At 57.5% G+C, this 23,909-nt stretch overlaps 2 protein-coding genes across 5 annotated transcripts in view; both read left to right on the top strand.

Annotated features, from left to right (window-relative positions):
• Positions 1-8,152, top strand: part of JAKMIP1 (janus kinase and microtubule interacting protein 1) — a 51,010-nt gene extending 42,858 nt beyond the window's left edge. For 3 of the 4 annotated variants that reach the window (XM_016203709.2, XM_016203708.2, XM_016203707.2), the window contains 3 exons: positions 1,560-1,763; positions 3,221-3,286; positions 5,993-6,043. In XM_016203709.2, the coding sequence (XP_016059195.1) occupies positions 1,560-1,763; positions 3,221-3,286; positions 5,993-6,043 (321 nt within the window). Of the gene's footprint in view, positions 1-1,559; positions 1,764-3,220; positions 3,287-5,992; positions 6,069-8,122 lie in introns of those variants that run through there. The other variant, XM_087817075.1, reaches the window with a different exon arrangement.
• Positions 8,153-12,577: 4,425 nt separating this feature from the next.
• C1H4orf50 (chromosome 1 C4orf50 homolog) overlaps positions 12,578-23,909 on the top strand; it is a 39,948-nt gene continuing 28,616 nt past the window's right edge. The window contains exons 1-3 of the mRNA XM_087829012.1: positions 12,578-12,867; positions 18,206-18,344; positions 21,555-22,127. Of these exons, the coding sequence (XP_087685138.1) occupies positions 12,578-12,867; positions 18,206-18,344; positions 21,555-22,127 (1,002 nt within the window). The remainder of the gene's footprint in view (positions 12,868-18,205; positions 18,345-21,554; positions 22,128-23,909) is intronic.

The following is a 23,909-nucleotide window of genomic DNA, read 5'->3' as shown; positions in this document are numbered from 1 at the left end:
TGTCCCCAACTGGGAATCGAACTAGTGATCTTTCAGCGCACCGGGCGATGCCCAACCAACTGAGCCACACCAGCCAGGGCTCATGTTGCTTTTTTGCCACAAGATTGGGCCTGGGTTTCCCGTTCAGGTTTGTATGTCTGCCAGGTGGCTCTGAGGACACGCGAAGCCGATGGTGGGCCTGTCCAATGGTGAGAATTGAGAGTGCAAGGCCCCTCCTTACAGGAAGAAGCAGCTAGTAGACAGAGTCTGAAGCATATCTTTGCCCACATCACTTGTAGTTAAGATCATTTTGCAAAATGGGTTTATATCTAAGAAATGCTGTCAGTAGCTGAAAATGCTCCAATCCCCATTTCGGCGAGCGCTGCACTGACTTCAGCAGTCAGGGAAATGATGTTCTGGGTGGCAGGGCCGCGTGCCGGGCAGGAGCGAGCCAGCAGGTGCAGCCTGCACTCCTTTGTCACTGAGCTGAGTGAGACGGGCAGCCCACAGTGGAGCTTCTGGAACTGGGCGGTGGGGTCCTGCCTAGAAGCTGGTGACAAGGGATCTCCGAGGAGCTGGGCCACTGAATGGAAAAGGACTGGAGCCCACATGGGGGCCCCTCTGCATCCCAGCAAGCAGACTCCTACCTTCTGACTTCCCTGGGTGGCCTCTGGGGTGGAGAGAGGGGAAGGTGGTAATGCCTGTGGGTGGGACTTGGTGCCGGCCTGATGGGCCCAGAACTCCCCCAGGGATTAGCACAGCCATGCTGAAGCCAGAGGAGGCTGCAGGAGCAGGTGGCCACACAGCAGCAGAGGGTCACCTGCACTGACCCCTGCCTTGAACCGCCTCTCGCCTCCTCTTGTCAGTTCCCACCCAGACCGATGCCTGGTCTATGCTGTCTCGGGACCAGGAGCTAGTCCTTAGGAAGGGATGTGTCTGGGGACTTAGGGAGGTGGAGAGGAAGACAACTCTCCCGTTCATCCCCAGACATTCCCATAAGTTGGCTTATGTAAGTGTCTTGCTGTGAAGTTGAAAGAACTAACCTCTCCTAATGACTAAAACTCAGAGCTTTCGCAGGGGCCTTGGCTGGTCCTCCGCCTCTCAGCCTCTTTGCTGACAAAGGGCGTCTTCTTTTTTTAGGGCTCGAGGGTCCATTAGAACATTGCCACTGTTTGCTTGGGTTAAAACTGCATTCCTAAGTAGCCAGCGGAAAACGGAGTGGGAGCGATTTGAGATATTTCTCTCTCTGCACCCGTGATAAAGGGGGACTCGTTCCCAAGCCTGGGACTAAGTCGGAAGCCAGGGATGAAATAAAAACCAGTTGAATCACACATTTTAAGGGGTGGTTATAATTATTTGTTCTTACTGCCCTTGGATCGAGTAAGACACATTCTCAGAAGTGTGTGCACGGGGCTGGGAGGGTATCTTACTCCATTGCCGCGGCTGCCGGCTGCCGGCTGCTCTGCTCTGTCCTTGCCCGGGCTCTGCCGCCCTGGGCTGCAGGGTCCTGGCCAGGGCGCTGGCTGTGCCTGTCCACCTGTTTGTGACTGTCCACTGTCTGTGTCATTTGGGTCATTCAGAAAATCCAGGAGCTGGAGGCCACGCTGTACGACGCCCTGCAGCAGGAGCCGGGCCAGAAGGCCAGCGAGGCGCTGAGCTCGGGCCAGCGGGAGGACCTGCAGGCCGCCGTGGAGAAGGTGCGCAGGCAGATCCTGCGGCAGAGCCGGGAGTTCGACAGCCAGATCCTGCGGGAGCGCATGGAGCTGCTGCAGCAGGCCCAGCAGGTGAGGGCCGTGGCCACTGCCACCCTCCGCCCACTGGACCCCGTTGGCCCACCTGTGCCTTAGTGTCCTAGCACCAGCTGGCCTGCAGAGACATCTGCTGGGACCACAGGCCATTGCAATACCCTCCCAGGACAATGTCCCTCTCCTTTCCAATCATTCCCCCACCTCACTGCTTCCTAACACACAACACAGCACCACCCCTCCCCAAACACCCTCCTTGGCTCCCCATTTCCCAGGGGATAAAGTCTGGGTTGCTTAGCCTGACATACTGTGTGTTTGTGTGCGGCCACCGTCCGAGCCTGACTGGACCACAGACTTTGCAAAGTGGGGACTCCAGAAACAGGCCCGGGCACACTGAGCCATATTTGCTGAGTGGGAGGATGTGCCCACAGGGGTGCTTTTCAAGGTGGGGTCCCTGAGGCCAGCAGCATCAGCACCACCCAGAACTGTGGGGAGTGAGTTTCTCGGGTTTCCCGCCCCCAGAATGGCTCGTCAGAAACTCCAGCAGGGCCCAGCCATCTGGGTTATAGGAGGCCCTCCAGGTGGCAGTGATCTGAGGTCGAATCTGGGCCCTGCAGAAGACGGGGTCCAGCCACGTGCTGATCCCGCTGACCTCACAGCGCTTTCAGTGAGCAAGACCCCGTCTGCAGCCAGGCCCTGAATGCTCGCAGGTGTCTGGGGGTGCCGGCACTTGAGGGGTGACAATGTGCCACTGGGCATATGATAAACCAGAGAAGGCTGTACTTGCCAGGCGCCCGGGGTGGGAGGCTACGTGGAACTGGAGGGAGCAGATTAATAAACCGCCCGAGGGTGGGCACCCCAAGGGACATTCAGCAGGTGCAGTGCCCGGCAGGGTGACCACCTGTCCCAGTGTGCCCCGGACTGGGGGCTCCCAGGACCCTAGGCTTTCTGTGCTAAACCAGAAACGTCCCCTGCACCCTGGGAGAGTCTGGGGTGGACGCTATGGCCACACCTACCCCATTCTTGTCCCCGGCCCCTGCTCTCTCCCGGGGTCTGGCGAAGTAAAAGCATGAAACCCGGTGCCACTTCAACTCCGTGATCCTGCCCCGGGCGCCTCCGTGTCTTGGCCCAGTCTTGATTTTAGTTTAAAGAGAGCGTGCCTTAGGAGCACACGCTGCGTTATTCTATTTCCTCACGCTCCAAGGACAGCAGGATCAGCCTGCACTGCGCGAGGTCCGAACGGCGCTCCTGGGGCCCGAGGGAGCCTCCTGGGGCCGGGGGGCTCTGGGTCTTGGTTCGGCGGCGGGGGTGGCGGTGGGCCCGTGCACACATGCAGGGCTGTCGCTGCCCACTGGGTGTCGCTGCCCACTGGGTGTCGCTGCCCACTGGGTGTCGCTGCCCACTGGGTGTGCAGCGTCTGCGCTGCTCCTGGGTAAACGGGAGTGAGGTTGGAGCCCGCACGTGCCGCTCCTGACGCGTCCTGCGATGTGTTTCAGAGAATCCGGGAGCTGGAGGACAAGCTGGAGATCCAGAGGCGGCACCTGAAGGAGCTGGAGGAAAAGGTGGGTGGTGGGAGCCCGCTGTCCGCTGGGTTTGTGTCCGTGAGACGTCAGCGTGGAGTCTCTCTCCTCCCCTGCCTGCGCCCACCGCCCCAGGTCAGGCCCCGTCTCCGGTCCCCTCTCTGCCCCGTCCACCCCCAAATCGGCACGTCCTAGAAACAAGTAGCAGCTTCGAGCACTTTTCTAGGGGAGAAAAGTGCGGTTTGGGATCAACCTTGTGTAGGGGGCATGCAGATGTCTTTTTTCCTCTCACTAAGGACCTTCTGCTGAGCCCCTCTGCCGCCACCTCCCTAGGAGGGATGGGGTGACCCTCTTTTCTGAGCGATGCACCAGCCACAAACATTGGTTCTCTCCAGGGACCCTTTCACCTTCAGTGACCTCTGTCTGCCAAAGCCAGCGGTGTGTCCCGGGAAGTCTCTTCCCTCCCAGGGAGAAGGCAGCTGGTGTCCAGAGGGCTGGACACCAGAGGGCTGGCCTATCATGTGTGGACACCGAGCCCCATTTGTCTCTCTACAATTATTCCTATTTTATGGGTTAGGAAGCTGAGCCAGAGAAAGATTCGGACACTTGTCCATGACTCCACAGCGAGGAAGGGACAGCGGGGGTCTCCAGGGATGTCGCAGCCCCTGGCGGCCCCTCCACCACGCTGCTGGTTGGGCAGAGAGATGAGTCCTGTTTGGCTCCACACGTGTGTGGCTTCTTTGTCACGGCACCGACCACCTCCCATCCACCTGCCTGGTGGCCATGGATTCCGTGAGGGCAGGGACCAGCTTTTAGGCATCTCGTCCTCCAAAACAGTTCTTGCCGTCATCAAATGTTTGCAGAGTGAATAATACACGAGCAGAGAAAAAAACCATCATTGCACATGTTACGTCACAGAGGTGAGCTAACGTGTGTGCAAAGGGTGATGGGTTCGAACCCCGTCTGGAGGGTCAGCGGGGACAGTGTGCCCCAGGAGGTGATCCTGGCTGAATCTTGAAGTGCGATGCTCAGTGGCCTTGGGGGGGGGGGTTGGGGGAGAAAGGCATCTGTGGGCCTCAGTTGTGTGACGTGGATCTTGTGAGGGAGGAAACCAGCTCACGCCTTGGACAGAGCAGGGCCACCGCCAGAGGGCTCTCCTATAATGAGATGGCAGCCTCTCGGTCCTGGAGGGAATCGACCCCAATGTGCCCAGAGAGAGAGGACGGCTCCTCAGGTGCTGCCCGGGCTTGAGAAGCTTCCTTTGCTTTCTCCCCTGAGACCCGGCTTTCGCCAGGTGCGATCACCTTCCTGGCGCAGTCCCATCACCTGGAGCCTCCGCCTCCAGGTCTGCACAGCCCACGGTGCCCCCGGGAGGGCAGCAGGGGGCCCGCTCTGCCAGCAGCCTGGCAGCCCCGTGGAATTCCGGGTGAAGCCGATCCCTAGCGCTCACATCTGCCAGGTGTCCACCCCCCACACCTCCCGGTTTTGAGGACCCGAGGGCATCTCCAGTGTGATTCACTTGGAGAATTTCTCGCGGGGCCGACCTGGCTTTGCCCACAGATGTGCCCGGCCTCCGCTCCTGGCTTTTCCAGGTGGGCCCTGAGACCCTGGGGGGCTTGCCCAGCTCCCACCTGCCGTGGTACTGGTCACCTCCTAGGGTGCTGTTGAGGACTGAACGAGATTAAATGAGATTAAATAAGATCGAGCATGTGGAAGTTCGAGCCCAGGGCCTAGATAAGGTGGGCGGGCCGCCAGCAGCTTGATGACTGTGTCTGCAGAATGGGTCACAGAGGAAAATATGACAGAGAAGACTTAAACCACACCACAGCTGTACTCGCTGATTAAATGTGGGTGGGAAGAAAGCTCCATCACCATTGTCAGTGATCAGGGACCCCCCCCCCGTCACACCCCACTGGGCGGTCCTTCCTCTCCCCGGGCCTCAGTTTCCCCAGGTGGAAAGCAAAGAGCTAGGTGATTCCTGAAGCCCCTTTTGGCTGTCACTGCCAATGACTGTAAAACTTGTTTAAAAGTTGGCCGTCTGTTTGGATTTTAAATTTTTTAATAAATAATATTGGGAAGCTATTCCCTTCTTTTGGGGGGAAAAACACCACAATGGTTATTTTTAAAAGCCACAGACAATGTGGAGACATGTTTCACCTAATGACCAGCAATTCTTCTTGAACAAAACAAGTCATGGATAAGCTGAGAACAAAAAGCCTCCCCTCAAACTCTTTCCTTCCCTTCCGGCCTTTTGCCTGCTGTCTTCCCTTTGTTCAGAGCACACGAATCTAACGGCAGAAGAAATGGAGAGCAGTGACTCTCTTGAGAGGGGTGGGGGTGGGGTAGGGCAGGGTCACGCCTGTCTGCAGGTGGCACTGGTGGCCTGTGCCTTGGGGTGGAACCTGTCCGGCCCTTTGTGGGAGCCACCAACCCCGACAACAGGGTCCTCCTGGTATATGCCCTGCCCACCCGGGTTCGAGGAGGCCGCATCCCAGCGCCCCAAAGCCCTGCACCCTGGTGTTGACCTCCCCCGTCTGCGTCGATGTTTGGGGTCCCCCACGGCCCCGCGGGACGGCTCTCCCAGGTGGCGTCAGCTCCTGAACCCCAACCCCCTGTTTCTCTTTCCAAACCGAGCCCCGCGTCGCAATTCTTATAAAATGCCGTTGCTGAGTTCCAGGCTACGCTTCTTACACCGTTTCTCTTCTCTTTTCTTTTCTTGCCTCATTTTCTTTTGGTCTTATTTTATAGTTTTTGTTCCTGTTTTTGTTTTTCTCACTAGCATTCATTCTGTGGCCTTGACGACTCCAGTGAGCCAAGAACTCGGGTTGGTATCCTTTCATTTTCAGATAAAAATGGTAGATTTTTAATAAGAGCAGCTCCTGGTGCTGACTAATGCTCCTTGGGAGGAGCATGAGGGAGGTGCGGGCTCGGGCTGGGCTGGGCTGGACTGGGCTGGACTGGGCTGGACTGGGCTGGGCTGGGCTCGGGCTGGGCTGGGCTGGGCTCGGGCTGGGCTGGGCTGGGCTGGGCTGGGCTGGGCTGGGCTGGGCTGGGCTCGGGCTGGGCTGGGCTGGGCTCGGGCTGGGCTGGGCTGGGCTCGGGCTGGGCTCGGGCTGGGCTCGGGCTGGGCTGGACTGGGCTGGGCTGGGCTGGGCTGGGCTGGGCTCGGGCTGGGCTGGGCTGGGCTCGGGCTGGGCTCGGGCTGGGCTCGGGCTGGGCTGGGCTGGGCTGGGCTGGGCTGGGCTGGGCTGGACTGGGCTCGGGCTGGGCTCGGGCTGGGCTGGGCTGGGCTCGGGCTGGGCTCGGGCTGGGCTCGGGCTGGGCTGGACTGGGCTGGGCTGGGCTGGGCTGGGCTGGACTGGGCTCGGGCTGGGCTCGGGCTGGGCTGGGCTGGGCTCGGGCTGGGCTCGGGCTGGGCTGGGCTCGGGCTGGGCTGGACTGGACTGGACTGGACTGGACTGGGCTGGGCTGGGCTGGGCTCGGGCTGGGCTGGACTGGGCTGGGCTGGGCTGGACTGGGCTCGGGCTGGGCTCGGGCTGGGCTGGGCTGGGCTGGGCTCGGGCTGGGCTGGGCTCGGGCTCGGGCTGGGCTCACTGGCCCAGGGCACCCTGAGGTTCCTGCGAGTTCAAGCCCTCAGGGGAGGTGGAAGGCTCATTGCAAAGAAGAAACAGTGCACCTTGGCAGTTCTCTGCTGCCCCTGGACCATTAACTCCGCCGTAGGGTCCACACCAGGGGGGCTTCCAGGGTCAGGGGTCTGCAGGAGCGGGAGGCTGACAGGGGGTCCGTGACCTGCACACAGGATGCCCAGGAAGCCCGCATAAAAGCCACTCTCTCCCTGCCCCTCCCCTCCCACTCCTCTGCCTTGATCCTTAGACTAGTTTATTTTTAAAAAGATTTTTGTTTGGGTTTTTAGAGAGGAAGGAAAAGGGAAAGAGAGAGAGAAACATCAATGAAGAGAGAGTCATTGATCAGCTGCCTCCTGCACGCCCCCTACTGGGGATCAAGCCCGCAACCCGGGCATGTGCCCTGACCCAGAATCAAACCAGCAACCCTTCTGTGCGCAAGGTGATGCCCAACCAACTGAGCCACACCAGCCAGGGCTAGTTGTTGTTTTTTGGGTTTTTTTTTTTTTTTACTTACCACTGTGTTTTTTATTGTTGACACTATTGCGGATGTCCGCCATTCCCTCCCCCTTGCCCACCTCCACCCAGTCCCCAGCACCCCTCCCCTGTTCCCATGCCGAGCTCTGGGACCTCTGGATGGAAGCTGTCAGGCAGCTGGTCCTGCTCTGATTGCTGGGCCCTGTGTGGCTCACCCTGAGCCCCTGCTTTGTCATCAGGCCCTTCCCCACTCTCCCTATTCTGAGAGCCCACCTTGGGGCTGGGGCTTCCAGGGACCCTGGAGTCTAGCATTCTGCCCCTGAATCCATCCCAGCATGAGAGCCCCCGGAGCTCTGGGGATGCCTGAAATGTCCACAGGCTGCCTGTACCCCCAAGTCAAGCTCTGATGCTATGTCCCCATCCTTGTGGATGCCCTGAGCTTGACCCCAGTGCTCAAGGGCTCTGCCTTGCAGCTTCTGTGCCCTGGTGCTCAGGTCTGAGCTGGAAACATGGTCTGTGCTCATTCAGGGTTTGTGCAGTAAGCCAAGGAGTGATCCCAGGTCTCATCAGATTGGAGTGGGGAGCCATGGGGGTGGGAAGCCATTGGGGGTGGGGCTGGTATTGGAGGACAGGCTGCCCGAGTCCTGTGTTCTTCTTCCCTGGATTGTCGGGGAAGGTGTCTCAGTGGGTTCAGCTGGGGGCAGATAAGCCAGGGGCTTCTCCAACCATTTTAACCCTTGGTTCTTGCGTCGTATAAAATTATTTTTTCATTCTACAGGATAGGAAAAGAGCTTATGGAATAAACTGAGTCCCCATGGCAACCCCAACCCCACTCAAACCAAAATTGAACAGCAAAGCAAGCTTTTTGAAGCCCAGAGACTGGACCAGAATTCACGTATACTTGACTACAGCTCACAGGGGAGGCCTTTTGGGTCGACGGCGGGGTCTTGGCCCTGCCGAGCTGTGGATCTCTGCAGGAATGACGAATACTTTGTCAAGCTCTGGGTCACATCGGAGCCCCCATAGCGGCACCTTCATGAGCCCAAGGGCAGAGACCTGGATACCAAGAAACTAAGTGCAATTACTAGAAGCTGCGCAGCAAGAGAGCCTCTGCACTGTCTGGGGACAGGCCCACGTCCCTGCACTGTGCACCTCCCCTGGCCGTGGCATGCATGCCCAGCTGGACACAGGCTGTGTACATATGTCTCCATGAACTATGCCCTGTGCACCCAGAATCTGTCAGCCAGAGGGACTTGCCAATGTCCCTGTGATCTAAATCCAAAGCCAAGCCCTAGTCAGCAAAACTCCTCAGATGTGTGTGCAACTGGACTCAGCAGCTGACAGCCAGAGAGAGATGGGGGCTGGAGCCTTGCCCATATTGGAGGGCGGACCCCAGAGAACTCTGAATCCCATCACTCTCGTGGGTGTGACATGGAGAAAGTCCCAGAGCATGACAGTGCCCGGGGCCATGTGGAGTGAGGACTGAGGAGAGGTGGACCTGGCTCCCACTCGACCACACTGGAACTGTCTTTCATCTCAGTTGTAATTTGCAAGAGGCTGATGAGGAGGAAATGCTGGGGTGTGGAGTGATCCCTGGAGTGCCCGTGGGGACCAAGGCTCCTTCCGCAGTGGTCTGAGACCAGGTCACTCTCATACAACCACGGAGAAGAAGGCAGCCCTCCCTGATCTCCAGGCCCTGAATCAAGCCTCCCAGGAGAAAGGGTAGAGGGGGCAGCCGGGGAGGACAGGACACCGTCTGGTGCGAGTCAAGTCCGTGAGGGAATCCAGAGAAGAGCAGTTACTTTTGGACGCTGTTGCTGTTGTTTCTAGGGTGGGTGCGTGGGTGCGTGGGTGGGGGAACGTTTCCAGCAGAAGGCACCTGCTCACATGTCTGTCATCTCCCAAACTTTTGGAAGGAAGACTTTTGGAATCAGAATAGACTGAGTGAATGAGAAGGCAGCGAGTGTGAAGGAAAGGACAACGACATCTGTGTTGGAAGAAGCAGCGGAAGGCAAGGACGGCTTGACCCCAAGGGGGAGAAGTCACTGCTCTGTGTTTGTTGGGCTGTAAGAGCAATTCTGTGATATCCGGTGAGAAGAACCTTTGGAGAAAATGAAAAAGATTTAAATTCAGGCCACTGAGGGGATTGGCAGGAAAGGGGACCCAATAGAGGAGCCGGAAGTTCTCAGAGGGCAAACCCAAGGATGAAGGACACAGATGGGGCAGCCAGTCAGATGGGGAGGGATGTTCAAACCAAAGCAAAGGACTGGGGGCTCTAAGCACATGCACCGGGACAGCTGAGAAGTCACCGTTCTCTTTTGAAACCTAAACCCAAAGCACCCGCTATGCCAGCCCCCATGACTTACCCACATCTAGTGACCAAACGTGAATGAACTTATGTGTTTGCTTGAAAAACCAGGCTTCTGAGCACTCTGGGTGGTGATGGGAGTGTGGAACCATGTGGCGAGTGAAGGTCATGAGCCGTGTCTGCTTCCTCTGGGGCCGAGGAAGCGCAGGGAGACACCACTTTGCTTCCCGGGCAGGCGGATGCCCCGGAGGCTCGCTCGGGTCTCCAGGAAGAGGTTCCTGTGGCCCCGGGTGTCTCTCCTCTCCACGCTGCAGAGAGTGCGGGAGTGTGGTCCTCATGCCCTGCCGTGTCCATCCTTCTGTCCGCTCACCCTCATACTTGGACAACAGGGCTGGGGGGGCATGGACTCTGAAGGCAGACCCATCCAGGTCCACTCCCAGCCCGGCCACCTCCCTGCAGTGGACACTAGCAAAGTACTTGCCACTCCGAGTCTCAGCTTCTCCAGCTGTGGGGTGGGGTGATGGTTCCCCTGGAGCGCCTCATGAGAGGATCTCTTTTGGGCACAACTACACAGACCACAGCTCTCCCGAGCCCCAGCGGGCGCACCCTCTGCTCCCTTGGCGGGAGGCGTCCTCCAAGGAGACCACCCAGCCCACGGGGACCAGGAGCTGCGCTCTGAGACGGCGCAGGCGTGAGGAATGAAGCTCCCACCGGCATGTCCGGGGCTGCCTGGGCTTAGAAGATCAAAGTCGCCAACGGGAGCCAGCATTTCCTGTGACAGCCCAGACATCGCTTCCAAGGTCCCCTGCCAGGCACAGGCCCGGATCCAAGGGCTGTTCTTCTCAGGGAACCTCAGCGCTCCGGCGGCCTCCGCACCCAGGTGAGGTGCACCCCCTCCGGTTGTTGCGGTGGTTGCCTAGTAACGCAGCCGGTGGTCCACGGTGTGCGGTTTCCAGGGAGCAGAACTACAAGGGCAGCTGAACCCAGGCTCCCTTTCTCCTGCAGAAAGGAGAGGGGATGGGCCCACCCGCATCACCACCCTCCTCACAGATCTGCCGGCAGGATGAGAGGAGAGCCCGGCAGGTTCCGGGCACGGGGTTGGCCACTCGGTGCAGCTTAAACGAACAGCGAGGAGCTGGGCAGAGAGGCCCAGGGGTCAGAGTGCCCGTCCCGGTGGGGACTGTGGTTACCTTGGAGACTTGGACACTGTGCCTTCGTGTGAGCCAAACCCTTCCTTAGTGATCTCATGGTCTTTCTTCCGTCTGGCCGTCCCGCAGGCTGAGGGCTCAGGGTCTGTGACTCCTGCTTTTCCCTCTTGTCCGTAACCAGGCTGTGACCTGCCGGAATCCGCCCGACACTCCCAGTCCAAGCAACGGCCATTCAAAGAGGGTGGGAGATCCCACCCAGGCAGTCGGGCTCCTCCTCCTGGAGGTTGTCTAAGAACCCTTGGGGGCTTCTGCAGACCCCAAACTATGCCCCTTCCAGCTCTGTAGTAGGGTGCAGCTGCGGCCCCTCCCTCCTCCCTCCGCACACCCTCTCTCTGGGGCTGTAACATTTCAAATGGGCGCTCCAGGTTCCTTGCTCTCAGCAACTGTCCTTCCTGTGACCACCCTCAGCCTCGGGGAACCTCGCCCGGGCTCCCTGGGTGCAGAGCCCCGTCCTTACAGCCACTCCTCGGTGATGTTCCCCCCACCCCTCCCACCAGGTCTCCACCCCTGAGAAACCCCGGGGGTGGTTGATAACCCAGGGCAGGCCATCTCTTTCCATCTCCCGCAAATCCAGAGGGTTCATTGCAGTGAACCTCAAAGTCTTAGTTACTTATCTGAAAAGAGTCTGAAGACGCTTCCCCAGGCTGAGGCTCTGGGGCTGCTGCCTTTCACCTGGGGGGCGGGGGGCCAAGGGGGGGAGGATGCCCCTTCCCTCAGGCCTGCATTCCTCTGAGAAAGACTGAGAATGCCTGCTCCCTCCTCCCAGGCTCCTGGGACTTTTCAGTTGTTCCCTCTCCCCAATCAGCTGTCATTTACTCTTCAGGCCCCAGAATCCCCCCGCTGCCTCCGGGCATGTGAGTTCCTCTAGGGTCTGGGAGGATTCTTGCCTCTCAACTTCTGGAGTCAGACTCAGATGTGAACCCTGACTCTGCCCCTTCCCATCTGTGGGCCTGGACAAGCTCCCCCACCTCCCAGCCTCAGTTTCATCATCATCACAGGGGTGCGGAAACTTTTTCTGCCAAGGGCCATTTGGGTATTTTTAACATCATTCTCAGGCCATACAAAATTATCAACTTAAAAATAGCTATGAAAAAGCTCCTAGATTTATTGAATTTCGAGTCCCGCCTGTGGTTGCCTTGGCAGGGCCAGACCAAGCGATTTCGCAGGCTGGGTGTGGCTTGCAGCCCAGACGTTCCCCACCCCACCCCCCGATCTATAAGATGGTTATGATAATGCCCACCCCTAAGGGTTACAGGGGAGCTGGACTAGGTCAGGCCAGCTGCCTCAAGAGGCTGGGCCCTTGGTAAATGTTTGCTGTGCTCGAAGAGCAGTCAGACCTCATTCGGTAGGGGTGTCAGCTTGAGCTCTGCTACTGAAACCTGTGACACTCCAGTGGTCCCGCCTGGAAGGCCATTTCTACCTCCTTGCACGCACTGTTAAGCATTTAATTCCCGGGGATTTTTCCGCGACGTTTTCTGGCTTTGGGTGAGTTCTGGCATGTGGGCTCGTAAATCGAGAGGCCTTCATTCATATTGCATGGCGCTTGTGCCAGTGAAACCCAATCCCCCTCTCATAAATAATCCACCTGTCCTTGCCCTCCTCAAGGGACATTTTCCTACGCAATCTGAAGGCACTGCACCCACATCAAAATCTCCAGAAAGTCGATGTTGCAAACTCACTTCATTGCATTAAGTCTGGAGCCATGAACTATGTCAGGATGGAGCCAGCGGCTACCGGACACTCGGAGAAAACATTCAGCTACGTGGTCAGAGCCCCCAGCAGTGAAGGGTTCGATGTCATGAATGTGGATGTGAAGATCGACACGTCCTGGGTCTTCCAGGATGCAGAGGACAGCAGCGAGGAGCAGGGGCACCTTCCAGAGGGAGTGGCCAGGGGAAGCCCGGACGTGGACACGGGGACGCTCAGGAGGCAGCTGGAGTCCTCTGAGCAGAAGCTGTTGGCAGCTGTGGACAAATACGTGATGTCAGAGTCTGGGCTCCGGAGCAGGTAAAGGTGCCGTTTGGGCCTCTTCTGTGTGTATTTCACAAATCCTGGGGCGTCGGAACCCTGGTAGGATGGCGGGTGGTTGTATCGTTCCTGTGGCCAAGGAAGCAGGCTCACCCATGTCACCTAACCTGCCGTCCTGGCTCTCAGGTCCTTCTCTCTCTCTCCCGTCCCCTACTCTGTGTCACAGGGACTGAGTCTGCAGAGAGGTCTCCTGGGCTCTCTGGCTCCCATCAGGCCCAGCCAATGGGAACATCGAAGGGAGGGGGAAGGGAAAAGTCAAGGCATTTCCCCCTCTCTTCTGCTTGGGGTGACGTTTCTGACTGTGGCCACAACCCACAACCCCTCTGGGGTCCTGCTCCTGCTGGTGGCTCGGCCGCCCCTGGGCCCCTGTATCACCACCTGCTCTGTGTGTCCCTCCAGTTCCAGGCACAGAAGTGGCTGTCAGCAGTTACGAGTCCCTGGGCTGCCCATCGTCTCTGTCGGGCCTTTCAGCCACTCCACCATTATTGCAGCAGACACTCTGTGTGTGTCTCTCACTGCTGCCTCTGAGCTCCCTGTTGTGGGTTGTTTTCCTGATGGAACCAACACGGTCTAGAGGCTGGGCGTTGGAGTCCAGGTCTTGCTCCTGCTGGCTCATTGTTTGACACCTGGGCCAGCAGAATGAGGTGGGCTTTGCCTATAAACCAGAGCAGAAGTGCAGCCTGGGCACACAGTGTGGTCATGGCTGGGATCCCTCCTGACAGGTTCCCAATACTCCAGCAGCCAGTGTCTGGGATTTGTCTGGGACTTGGCCATTTTCTTGTATTTCTCTTCATTTTAATAAAGGCAAGTCATTAAATGTTGTATTTACATGTGCTTTACTTTCCCCCCACTCTTTGTCATACTTTCCACATGAAAAAATTCACGTATCAGAAAAATTATTTTGTTACTCTATGCATTATTCTGTGTGATTGTCCATCTGTCCGCCCATCCTTCCATCTCCCCATCCATCCATCCATCCATCCATCCATCCATCCATCCATCCATCCATCCATCATCCATCCATCATCCACCCATCCATCATCCATCCATCCATCTGTCCATCATTCACCCATCCATCTATCCATCATCCATCCATCCATCATCCATCCATCCATCCATCCATCCATCCATCCATCATCCATCCATCCAGCATCCATCCATCCATCATCCATCCATCCATCATCCATCCATCCATCCATCCATCTATCCATCATCCATCCATCCATCCATCCATCCATCATCCATCCATCCATCTGTCCATCATCCACCCATCCATCTATCCATCATCCATCCATCCAGCATCCATCCATCCATCCATCATCCATCCATCCATCCATCATCCATCCATCCATCTGTCCATCATCCATCCATCCATCTATCCATCATCCATCCATCCATCCATCATCCATCCATCGATCCATCATCCGTCCATCCATCCATCCTTCATCCATCCATCCATCCTTCACCCATCCATCCATCCATCCATCATCCATCCATCATCCATCCATCCATCCATCCATCCATCCATCCATCCATCCATCATCCATCCATTCTTCCATCCATCTATCCATCATCTATCCATCATCCATCCATCCATCCATCCATCCATCCATCATCCATCCATTCTTCCATCCATCTATCCTTCATCTGTCCATCCATCATCCATCATCCATCCATTCATCCATCCATCCATCCATCCATCCATCCATCCATCCATCCTTCATCCATCCATCTATCCATCTATCCTTCATCCATTCATCCATCCATCATCCATCCATCCATCATCCATCCATCCATCCATCCATCCATCCATCCATCCATCCATCCATCCATTCTTCCATCCATCTATCCATCATCTATCCATCATCCATCCATCCATCCATCCATCCATCATCCATCCATTCTTCCATCCATCTATCCTTCATCTGTCCATCCATCATCCATCATCCATCCATCCATTCATCCATCCATCCACCCATCCATCCATCCATCCATCCATCCTTCATCCATCCATCTATCCATCTATCCTTCATCCATCCATCCATCCATCCATCCATCATCCATCCATCTATTCATCCATCCATCCATCCATCATCCATCCACCCATCATCCACCCATCATCCATCCATCCATCCATCCATCCATCCATCCATCCATCCATCCATCATCCATCCATCCATCATCCACCCATCTACCCATCCACCCACTCATTCTACAATCTGCACCCATCCCCAAGAGTCAAATACTAAGGTGTATTAGTTTACTATGACAACCACAACCAAGTGTCACAGACTGAGCAGCTTAAACAACAGACATTTATTCTCACAGTTCAGGAGACTGGAAGTCCCAGATCAGTGCTGGTTCCTGCTGAGGCCTCTCTCTTAAGCTGGTGAATAGCAGTTTTGTCCCTGTGTCTTCATATGGCTATCCCTCTGTGTGTGTCTGTGTCCTAGACTCCCCTCTTCTTATAAGGACACCAGTCACATTGGATCAGGATCCACCCTAGTGACCACATTTTAACTTAATTACCTTTGTAAAGACCCCATCTCCAAATACAGTCATATTCTGAGGCACTGGGGTTAGGACTTCAATGTAGGAATTTGAGGGACACATTCATCCCCTGACATAAGTCCTAGAGGCTAAGAGCTGGGAAGGGCAGGGCCCCAGCCCTGGAAAGAGGAGTGGTGTGGCCAACACATGGCTGTACATCCAAATCTTCCTCCAGATAGATCAGTAGTGAAAACCAGGAGGTCAGCGGGCCTGGGGAAGATGGTGGGACACCTGGGCCATAGGAGACCCCTCCATGTGAGGGAGAGACAGGGATTGGCTGCACTGTGAGTGATGGGGAGGAGGGGACTCTGTGGCTGGGGTCTGGGGTGAGGCCTTCCTGGAGGGGGCATCCTGGACCCAACTATGGGGGATTGTGGGATGGGTCCTCTGTTCTCTGAGGGCAGGATGCATACCCAGCCACGGGGGAGCTGGGACTTGAACCCAGGCAGCCTGCCCAGAAAGGCAGCCACAAGGGGACAACTTTATCCCACTCCCCGAGGGCACCTCCCAGCTCCATAGCACCCTTGTTTGTTGTTAATACTCACAGAAGGATATTTTTTCCATTGACTATTAGAGTGGAAGAGAGTGGAAGGGAGGGAGGGAAGGAGGAGAGAAAGAGATAGAAACATTGATGTGAGAGAGACACAGCAATTGGTTGCCTCCCACAGGCACCCTGACTAGGGCCGGGGATCGAACCTGCAACCCAGGTACATGCCCTTGACCAGACTAAAACCCATGACCCTTCGGTGTGCTCTAACCACTGAGAACACCGGCCAGGGCCCCATAGCACTCTTTCCGGCCCTGCGCGTGGGCCTGTGTTACCTGTCATTCACCAGCGAAGAGCTGTACTCCGCATGTTTCACATCGGTGAGAGTCAGCTGCCTGTGGCCCCTGAAACACACGGCCCGCAGCTGGCGCCTTAGGCAGCGGGCACTCACTGCCCTGCCCTTCTGGAGGCAGGGTCGACGCAGACCCCTGGCTCAGGTCAGGTGTGGGCGGGCCGTGCTCTCCAGAGGCGGCAGGGGGCTGGCTGGCCTGGCCAGCGGCCACAGCTGCCATCCTCGCTCTGGCCTCCGCCTGCGATGCCAGCAGCCTAGCATCACGCACACCTGCTCCTTCTGTGTCCAATCCGTCTGCCTCCCTCCTAGGAGGACAACTGGGGTTGCAGTTCAGGCCCCCCAGATAGTCTAAGATAATCTAAAAATCTATAATCACATCCATGATCTTTTTTGCATTTTACGGTAACACTCGTGCTCCCGTAATCCAGGGATCGGGCCTGGATATATCTGGGGGCCATTATTCAGCCTGCCCACAGCGAGACTAGTCATTTCCTGCTTAGTGTAAGAGTAGGGACAATATCAGCATGAAACACTCTCATACTTAATGTTTCAGGCTGGTCTCAGAAACGAAAGAGAGGCTTTTCTTGTCCCACTTAGATACCACCCCTCTTTATAGTCCGTCAGAGGTACTCAGACTGACTGACCGATGAACCTGGGGCCACTCCTCTCATTCAGTGTGGGAGGGATGCGATTATAACCCACACTCCCTTCCGTCATCTTCGAGACACTCCCCCAGGGCCTCAGAGCTAGAGGGGGGAGGGGACTTTTGGCCTTATTACTAATAATAATGCATCATTTTATTTCATCTTTGCAACAACCTTCTGGGCAAGGTGCAATTACCTCTAGCTTTTACAGATAAAGATACTGAGGGTCATCGTGGTGAATGAGTTGAATGAGTCAGTTTAGGCTCCATGCTGGTAAGTGGCAGAGCCAGGCAGCAAAGCTAGAGCCGCACCTAGGGAAGCAAAGTTGTCCTGGATGAGCAGGGCACCCAGCGTGGACTTGGGTAAAGGAGGGACAATATGCAGGCTGTGCGTGCACTTTGCACGTGTTTCCTGGTTTCTATTAGAGGTCAGATGGGCACATTAAGGAGGCTAAGATACTAGGTGCAAGCAGGTGACAGGCAGGTCTTTGAGGTTCCTTCTCTCCCAGTGGGACCAGTAGCCAGACTTTCGCTTCGGGCTTCCAAGACACTCACGCGAGCTTCTTTCTACGTAGCTGTGGTCAGGGTTCTGGTCCAGTCTGGGTACTACTTCTCATGTGACACAGCCTCAGCATTTCCCCAGGATAATGAAAAGGCCTTCACGTGGCTTTGCCATCCCTTCTAGACAATTAGGCCATCTCCAGCTTCTTACTGATACGGATTAATTATTTTAAATGCGGAAACGTTTTTCTGAATTTCAGTCACTTCCTCAGGAGGGATTCATAGAAATATAGCTCAGATGGGAGGCAAAGGGTTAAAAGTGTGACTCTGGGAATCAGACAGCCTGGGCTCTATAATGCTGTGTGACCTTGGGCAGGTCCCTGGCCTCTCTGATCCTCAGTTTTCCGCATGTGTAAAGAAGAGGTAATGGAAGCCACCTGTGGGCTGGTCATGTGCAGATTCATTGAGACGATGCAGGTGTGAGCTTCAGGCTCGGTCCTTCATCGGTGCCACCAGACCAGGGGTTACCGGCTTAGAGATGAGGGTGCTGTTAAGACTCTGATGCATGGTGCCTTCTTAGTCGAAAGAGCTCCCTGAAGTCCATATTATAGACCATCCCTAGAAAGATATGTGTGAATGTTTTACAAAATGTAATTTTGTCAGAATATTAAATTGGCCAGATAACAACACAAAGGTTGCGGGGGTGGGGGTGTGTGCATGAAAACCTTGGGCCGTGTTTACTGCGCCCCGTCCGACTAAGTGCTGCCCTGCTCTCCGGCTGCAGAATCCAGGAGCTGGAGCAGTCAGAGCGGAAGCTCCTGCGGAAGGTGGACCAGCTGAGCGCGCGCGTGGGCCAGGAGAGGAGCGCCTCCCTCCGCGCCCAGGAGCAGCTGGAGGTGCTGCGGGGGGAGCTCGCCAGCCAGGTACGGCCCCCCTTCCTTCCAGGCCTGGTTTCTCGTCCCAGTAGGGGCACCTCATGTGTTCGGATGTGGCAGCAGCTGCAGTTGAGCACAGACAGTGGGAGTGGGGTGGGGTGGGAGGTGGCCAGAAATTCCTGGGACAAGGTCACAGGGCCTCTCTGGGCCTCAACTACTCCATCTGTGAAATGGGATCCCCATCCTGCCCTGCCTGCCTCACAGGGTTCCTGCTGGGAACACTGGGGCGTGGGGGGGGGGGCGGGGGGAGAGAGCGCTGAGTGACCTGTGGGGCTGTGCACTCACTGGGAGCTCTGGGCAGAGGTTCATTTCTGTGGCCTTCATGCCTGACATCAGGGAGCCAGCTCTGGCCTAAGGGCAGGGAGATGACTGAGGCAGGGTCACCACCTCAGGAGCTGGAGGGCAGGTGGGGACACAGATAGGAAACAAGGAACTCAAAGCCGGACCCTGGTGTCATGGGGAGGCGAGGGCGCGGTGTGCGCATGCATGGGGTGGGGAGCTGCAGAGAACTGGCCATGAGAGTCGGGCCTTGCGGGAAGGGCGTGCGAGGCATGGGGAACCACCTAGGCAAAGGCATGGAAGTCTGAGAACATACCAGGACCCGGCAGAGGGTGTGGGTGGGGAGAGGGCGTTGGTGAGACTGGAGGATTCCAGAGGGGCCAGAATGCCAGGGCCACTGCGTGGATCCAATTCTGAAGGCTGCGGGGAGCAGGCTTTGGGGGGTTTTAGCAGGAGAGGCACAGGGGCAGGGTTTTGGGGATGTTCTGGTTGCACAGGAGAGAGAGATGGTGGGGGACAAGTTAGTGCTGTCAGAGAAAGGGGCAGGCAGATGGCTGTGTGACCTAGGGCAAGTGACTTAACCTCTCTGGGCCTCAGTTTCCTCATCTGTGAAATGGGAATGCTATAGCACCAGCACCCTCAAATTGTTACCTGGGTTTAAGTGCGTTAATACACATAAAACACAACAGTAGGCAATTTGATAACCCTGCTGTTTATGTCATTATTAGTGTTTATTGAAATATTGCAGGGGACAGATGATGCAGGGGGGAGGGTGGGTCACGTGTAGGAAATATTGCAGAAATGACAGGACTCAGAGGCAGCTGTGGTGGTGCCCAAAGAGCCCCAGGGGCGCCCTGTCTCTGGACTGTGACTGGCAGGGCAGCATGTGATTGTCCAATCGTGGGCGGACACCCGTCAGCGGGCCATGAAATCAGTTCTGTGAGTCACAACCCTCATTTTACAAACAGAACCGACCAGGAAATAAGAAGGGGCCTCCCGTGTCCGTGTCGGTGTCCGAGCAGGAGCTGTTTGGAGACACTGCATGTGGGCATGTGTATAATGGGGTCGTGGTTAAAATGCATTTCTCTCCGTGGGAGCAGCCAGAGGAGCCCCACAGACGCTGGTTAGCGGGTCCCTGCGGCAGAAGTCAGCACAGGAGGGAAGGCGCCCCGTGAGGGCGAGAGGGTCTTCAGGGCGCCAGGGAGACGCACGGGGGGCTTCCCTCCATACTGAACTTCGGGGCAGAAAGCCGAGTTCGTTCCCCTCCTTGGCATATAGCGCGTCACCATCTGCGTCCCCAGGGGAGTTTTTAACACCAGCTAGAGAGGTGTGTGCGATTCTAGCATCACTCACCTCCGCGGGAAACGCGCCGATGCGCGTGTGGGAGCCGCGCCTCAGCACATGTCCGATTTCCGCCGTGAATCAGACACAGCCCTGTAACCACGGCAAGTTCACAGTGTGGCGGGGGGACGAGGGCCAGAGTGACAGTGAGGGAGATGGTGCGGGGCTCAGAGGTGCCGCGGGGCCCACCCTCTGTAGACACTGAGCCCCTCCCCGCTCTATTCCTGCCTCAGGAAGGCTGTGTGCCCCTGGGAAACACCTGTCAGGAACCCCATTTCCAGGTGAGGCTTGAAGTTCAGAGTGAGGAGGGGACTTGCTCCCGGTCCCTAGGTGACCCCGTGGCCCAGGTACATCCCAGCCCGAACCTCTGACTCTAACTCTCTCCCCGAGGTCCGTGCACTTTGGAGCAGGTTTTGCAGGAGTGAGGCAGGCGCTGCTCTGCCCTGTGTACCTGGTAATGGCCAAACCGAGTTTTGTCCTGTGGTCAGTGTCCCCCGGAAGCGTGTGTCTGTGCCATAGACGCCTCATTCCTGCAGTGACCTGTGTCACTCTGGAGGCCGACAGAGGCAGGCCTGTGGGGACAATGGAGCGCGGAGCACCACCTGTGACCGGATCCACACCGTCGGGCAAACCCCGTTTCCTCACAGGGAATTTGTCTCCGGTGTACGTGCCCCATGTCCTCGAAAACATGCTCAGGCCAAGCCTGCGGGGCTGCTCCCCCGGCTCCTCTCTCACGGGTGCCCTTTGCTTGTTGCTTTATCTTCCGCGGGCGCTCGGCCTGGAGCAGCACCAGCTGCTGGCTGTTGAGAGAATCAACACGAGGGCGAGGGCAGGTCCACCGTGTGCTTAAATGAATTCTGAAAATTAGGCCAGGACTCCTATCTTCACCGCGCGTGGGTCAGCCCGGTCCAGCCCACAGCTCATGGGTGGGTGTGGGTCAAGGCCTAAGAACAGGGTGATGCGTCCTCCTGACCTTGAGGAAACCTTTAACCAGACACGTGGAGTTTTGAATCCCGGCTGTGGTGACCTTTAGCCCTGAGATATCATGCAAGTCATTTCTGAGTGTCCCGGGGTGACAGTAATCCTACCTTACTCCCCAGGGGTGGTCACAATCAGGAGCAGCAGCTGTGACCCCAGCGGGGCCCGCTGACCCTTGGTGGGCCAGCATTAACCCTTGGGCACTGGGCAATGGAGAGGTCTGGGAGGTCCTGGGTGGACTGGGGACCCTGGGGGGGGTCCGGGTGGTAACTCTACACTGTGGGGTGGGGCATTCAGTGGAAATGCCGTGCAACCACCAGAGGGCCCTCTGGGTGTGCGCCAGCTGAGCCCCTCCTACCCCCTGCGCGCTTCCTCCCAAGAACTCAGGCGGCTCCTGGGGGTGCAGGGCCCCCAGCAGGGCGCGGTGAGGCAAAATGTAAGGGGGGGCGCCGAGAAACTCAGTCACCGAGATACATAATATCTTGATGCAACACCGTAATGCGAAAATACCCCACGAGGCACAGACTCCCGAACTTGCAAACAAACACAGGCTCGGGCGAGCCCCGGGGGCCGCTGACGCCCCCCCGCCGCCCCCCGCAGGTCCTGGAGAAGGAGCGCGCGGCCCGGCGGCAGCGGTGGCGGCTGCGGCGGCTGCGGGAGCAGCTGCGCCGCAAGGACGAGGCGCTGGGGCAGCAGGCGGTGGCCCTGGAGCGCTGCCGGCGGGCGCAGCGGCGCGAGATGGGCCTGGTGCGCGAGCAGGAGCGCGCGCTGCGGGCGCAGGTGCAGCGGCTGGAGCGCGACGTGCGGCGCCTCTGCCGCGCCGCCGGCCTCCTGCTGGCCGAGCTGGACGCCCCGGGCCCCGGCCCGGCCCCGGCCCCGGCCCCGGGCGCCCCCCACGAGGCGGCGGGGGCGCGCGCCCTGCAGGCCAGGGCCGGGCGCGAGCGGGACGCGGCCGCGCGCCGGCTGCGGGAGCGGCGCGCCACGGAGCGCACGCTGCGCGGGCAGCTGGAGGAGCTGCGCTGCTGCGTGTACGAGCTGAAGCTGTCGGAGATCGGCCTGCAGAGCCAGGTGGAGGACCTCTCCGAGCAGAACAGGAGCCTGCGCGAGGAGCTGGGGGCCCGGGCCCAGGGGGAGAGAGGGCGCGGCGCGGCCCCTGCCGGTCCCTGCAGCCTGGTAAGTGGCCACATCCCAGAGCCCGAGTGACTGCTCTTCTCTAACTTCCTCCTACAGCCGCTCGGTTCAGTCACTGACTCCCCCACTCCCGGTCTTCCTCTCCCCCCCCAACCCCACCAGCCTGGTCCACCAGTCCCCATCCCACGCAGTCCTCTACCCACCCATCGACCCAGCCAGGCCTCCTCGCCCACCACCCACCCACTGCCTGCCGGGCGCCATCACCCCGCTCACCCTACCATCCGCTTCCAGCCACTCTCCAGGCAGCCGCGCAGCCTCCCTTTCACACTCATTCTCTGTCCCGCTGGGCATCCGTCCATACCCAACATTTAATCAGTCCCCGCCGTGTGCCAGGCCCGGGGCTAGATGAGCTCCTGGGTAACTGTCCTGTGCTGTGCGTCTCCCCTGACCCAGCCCCTCCCTGGGAAAGCAGTCACCGCCTTCCGACCCCCTCACAGCACTGAAGGCGGTGACGGTCCCCTGCATGGCGCGCTGTGTGTGCACCTTCCTTTCTCCACGAGACTGTGAGCTCCTCGAGGGCAGGGCCAGGTCTGATGGGTCGTCAGAGCCTCCACCCAGCAGGGGATGCTGGAGCTTGCCAGGCCTGTGCAGCAGGGAGCACACAGGGGTGGGACCTTCTGGTTCTCCTAGTCACTAGCTGGGTGACCTTGGGCAGGTTTCGGAAGCTCTGGAAGCGAGGGCCGAGGCCATTTATTTATTCATTTGACTGATGGGAAGGTAAAAACTTACATGTAACATACTCCTGCCCTGAGCTTGGCACCCTCCTGGGTGTTTCAGAGGCATTGTTTCAGTTAATGCTCATGAAGACTGTGAGGCAGGTGCTGTTAGCGTCCTCGATGCACATATGAGGAGGCTGAGGCTCAGAGAGGTCGTGCGTTGGCCTGTTGTCACACAGCAGTACGAGGCAGAACTGGAATTCGGCCCAAATATGTGAGTCCAGAGGGCTTTGTTTCTTCCGTACTCAGCTGAAAAGAGAGAGCTAGTTCAGCCTCCTCCAAGGGCTCAAGATCCCTGCTTCTCTCCACTGGGCCAGTTTGCATTTAAGGGAAAATCAGTGAGCGACCATAGCTCAGCGACATTGATCATTAAAAAAAAAAATCAAATTTATCTTCAGACCAGACAATCTATTTCAAATGAACTGGAACTTTAATTGCTCGGTGTCTCTCAGCACGATGAACTGTGTGTGTCCTGCCTGGATCGTTTTAACAGTGAGCTCACCTGTGGTCTGTTTTATCTTTTTACTGCTTCATCCCCTCCTGTCATTCTTCTGCGTGTCCTGCTCGTCTCCCTTCGTTATGTTCACTGGATAAAAGGAAACCTGTACGTTCAATGTTGGCACCGTACTGTAATTCTGGAAAATAAATCGTGTGTAGATGGAAACTGTCATTTAGAATCCTCTCTGTGATTTCCCTAAACACGACTTTAATTCAGGCTGTTGGCGTAAGTCATCCCTCCCGTCTGCCTCCCCGCACGCCGCTCAGTCCTCCCGCCTGGGAGAGGGTGGGGACCTAAGTAGCTAAGAGACTCCCGCCAACATTTGGACGTTGTGTGTTCCCGTTGAATCCTTAGAACAACCTGTGAGCCAGGTGTCGTGATCTCATTGAATAGATGGAGAAACTGAGCCCTGGGATGTTAAGTGACTTGGCCACGGGCACCCAACTCCGGGCCAGCAGGGGACATGGGCCAGAGTGGAGCTGTGACTCCAGGCTGCAGCCCTTACCTGAGTTGCCAGGGCCAGAGCTGGCCTTGAGTGTGGACAGTGTC

Source organism: Miniopterus natalensis, chromosome 1 (genome assembly GCF_054644295.1).
Source record: "Miniopterus natalensis isolate mMinNat1 chromosome 1, mMinNat1.hap1, whole genome shotgun sequence".
Taxonomy (NCBI): domain Eukaryota; kingdom Metazoa; phylum Chordata; class Mammalia; order Chiroptera; family Miniopteridae; genus Miniopterus; species Miniopterus natalensis.
Note: the sequence above shows the minus strand (reverse complement) of the source record. Positions and strands in the feature narration are given on the sequence as shown.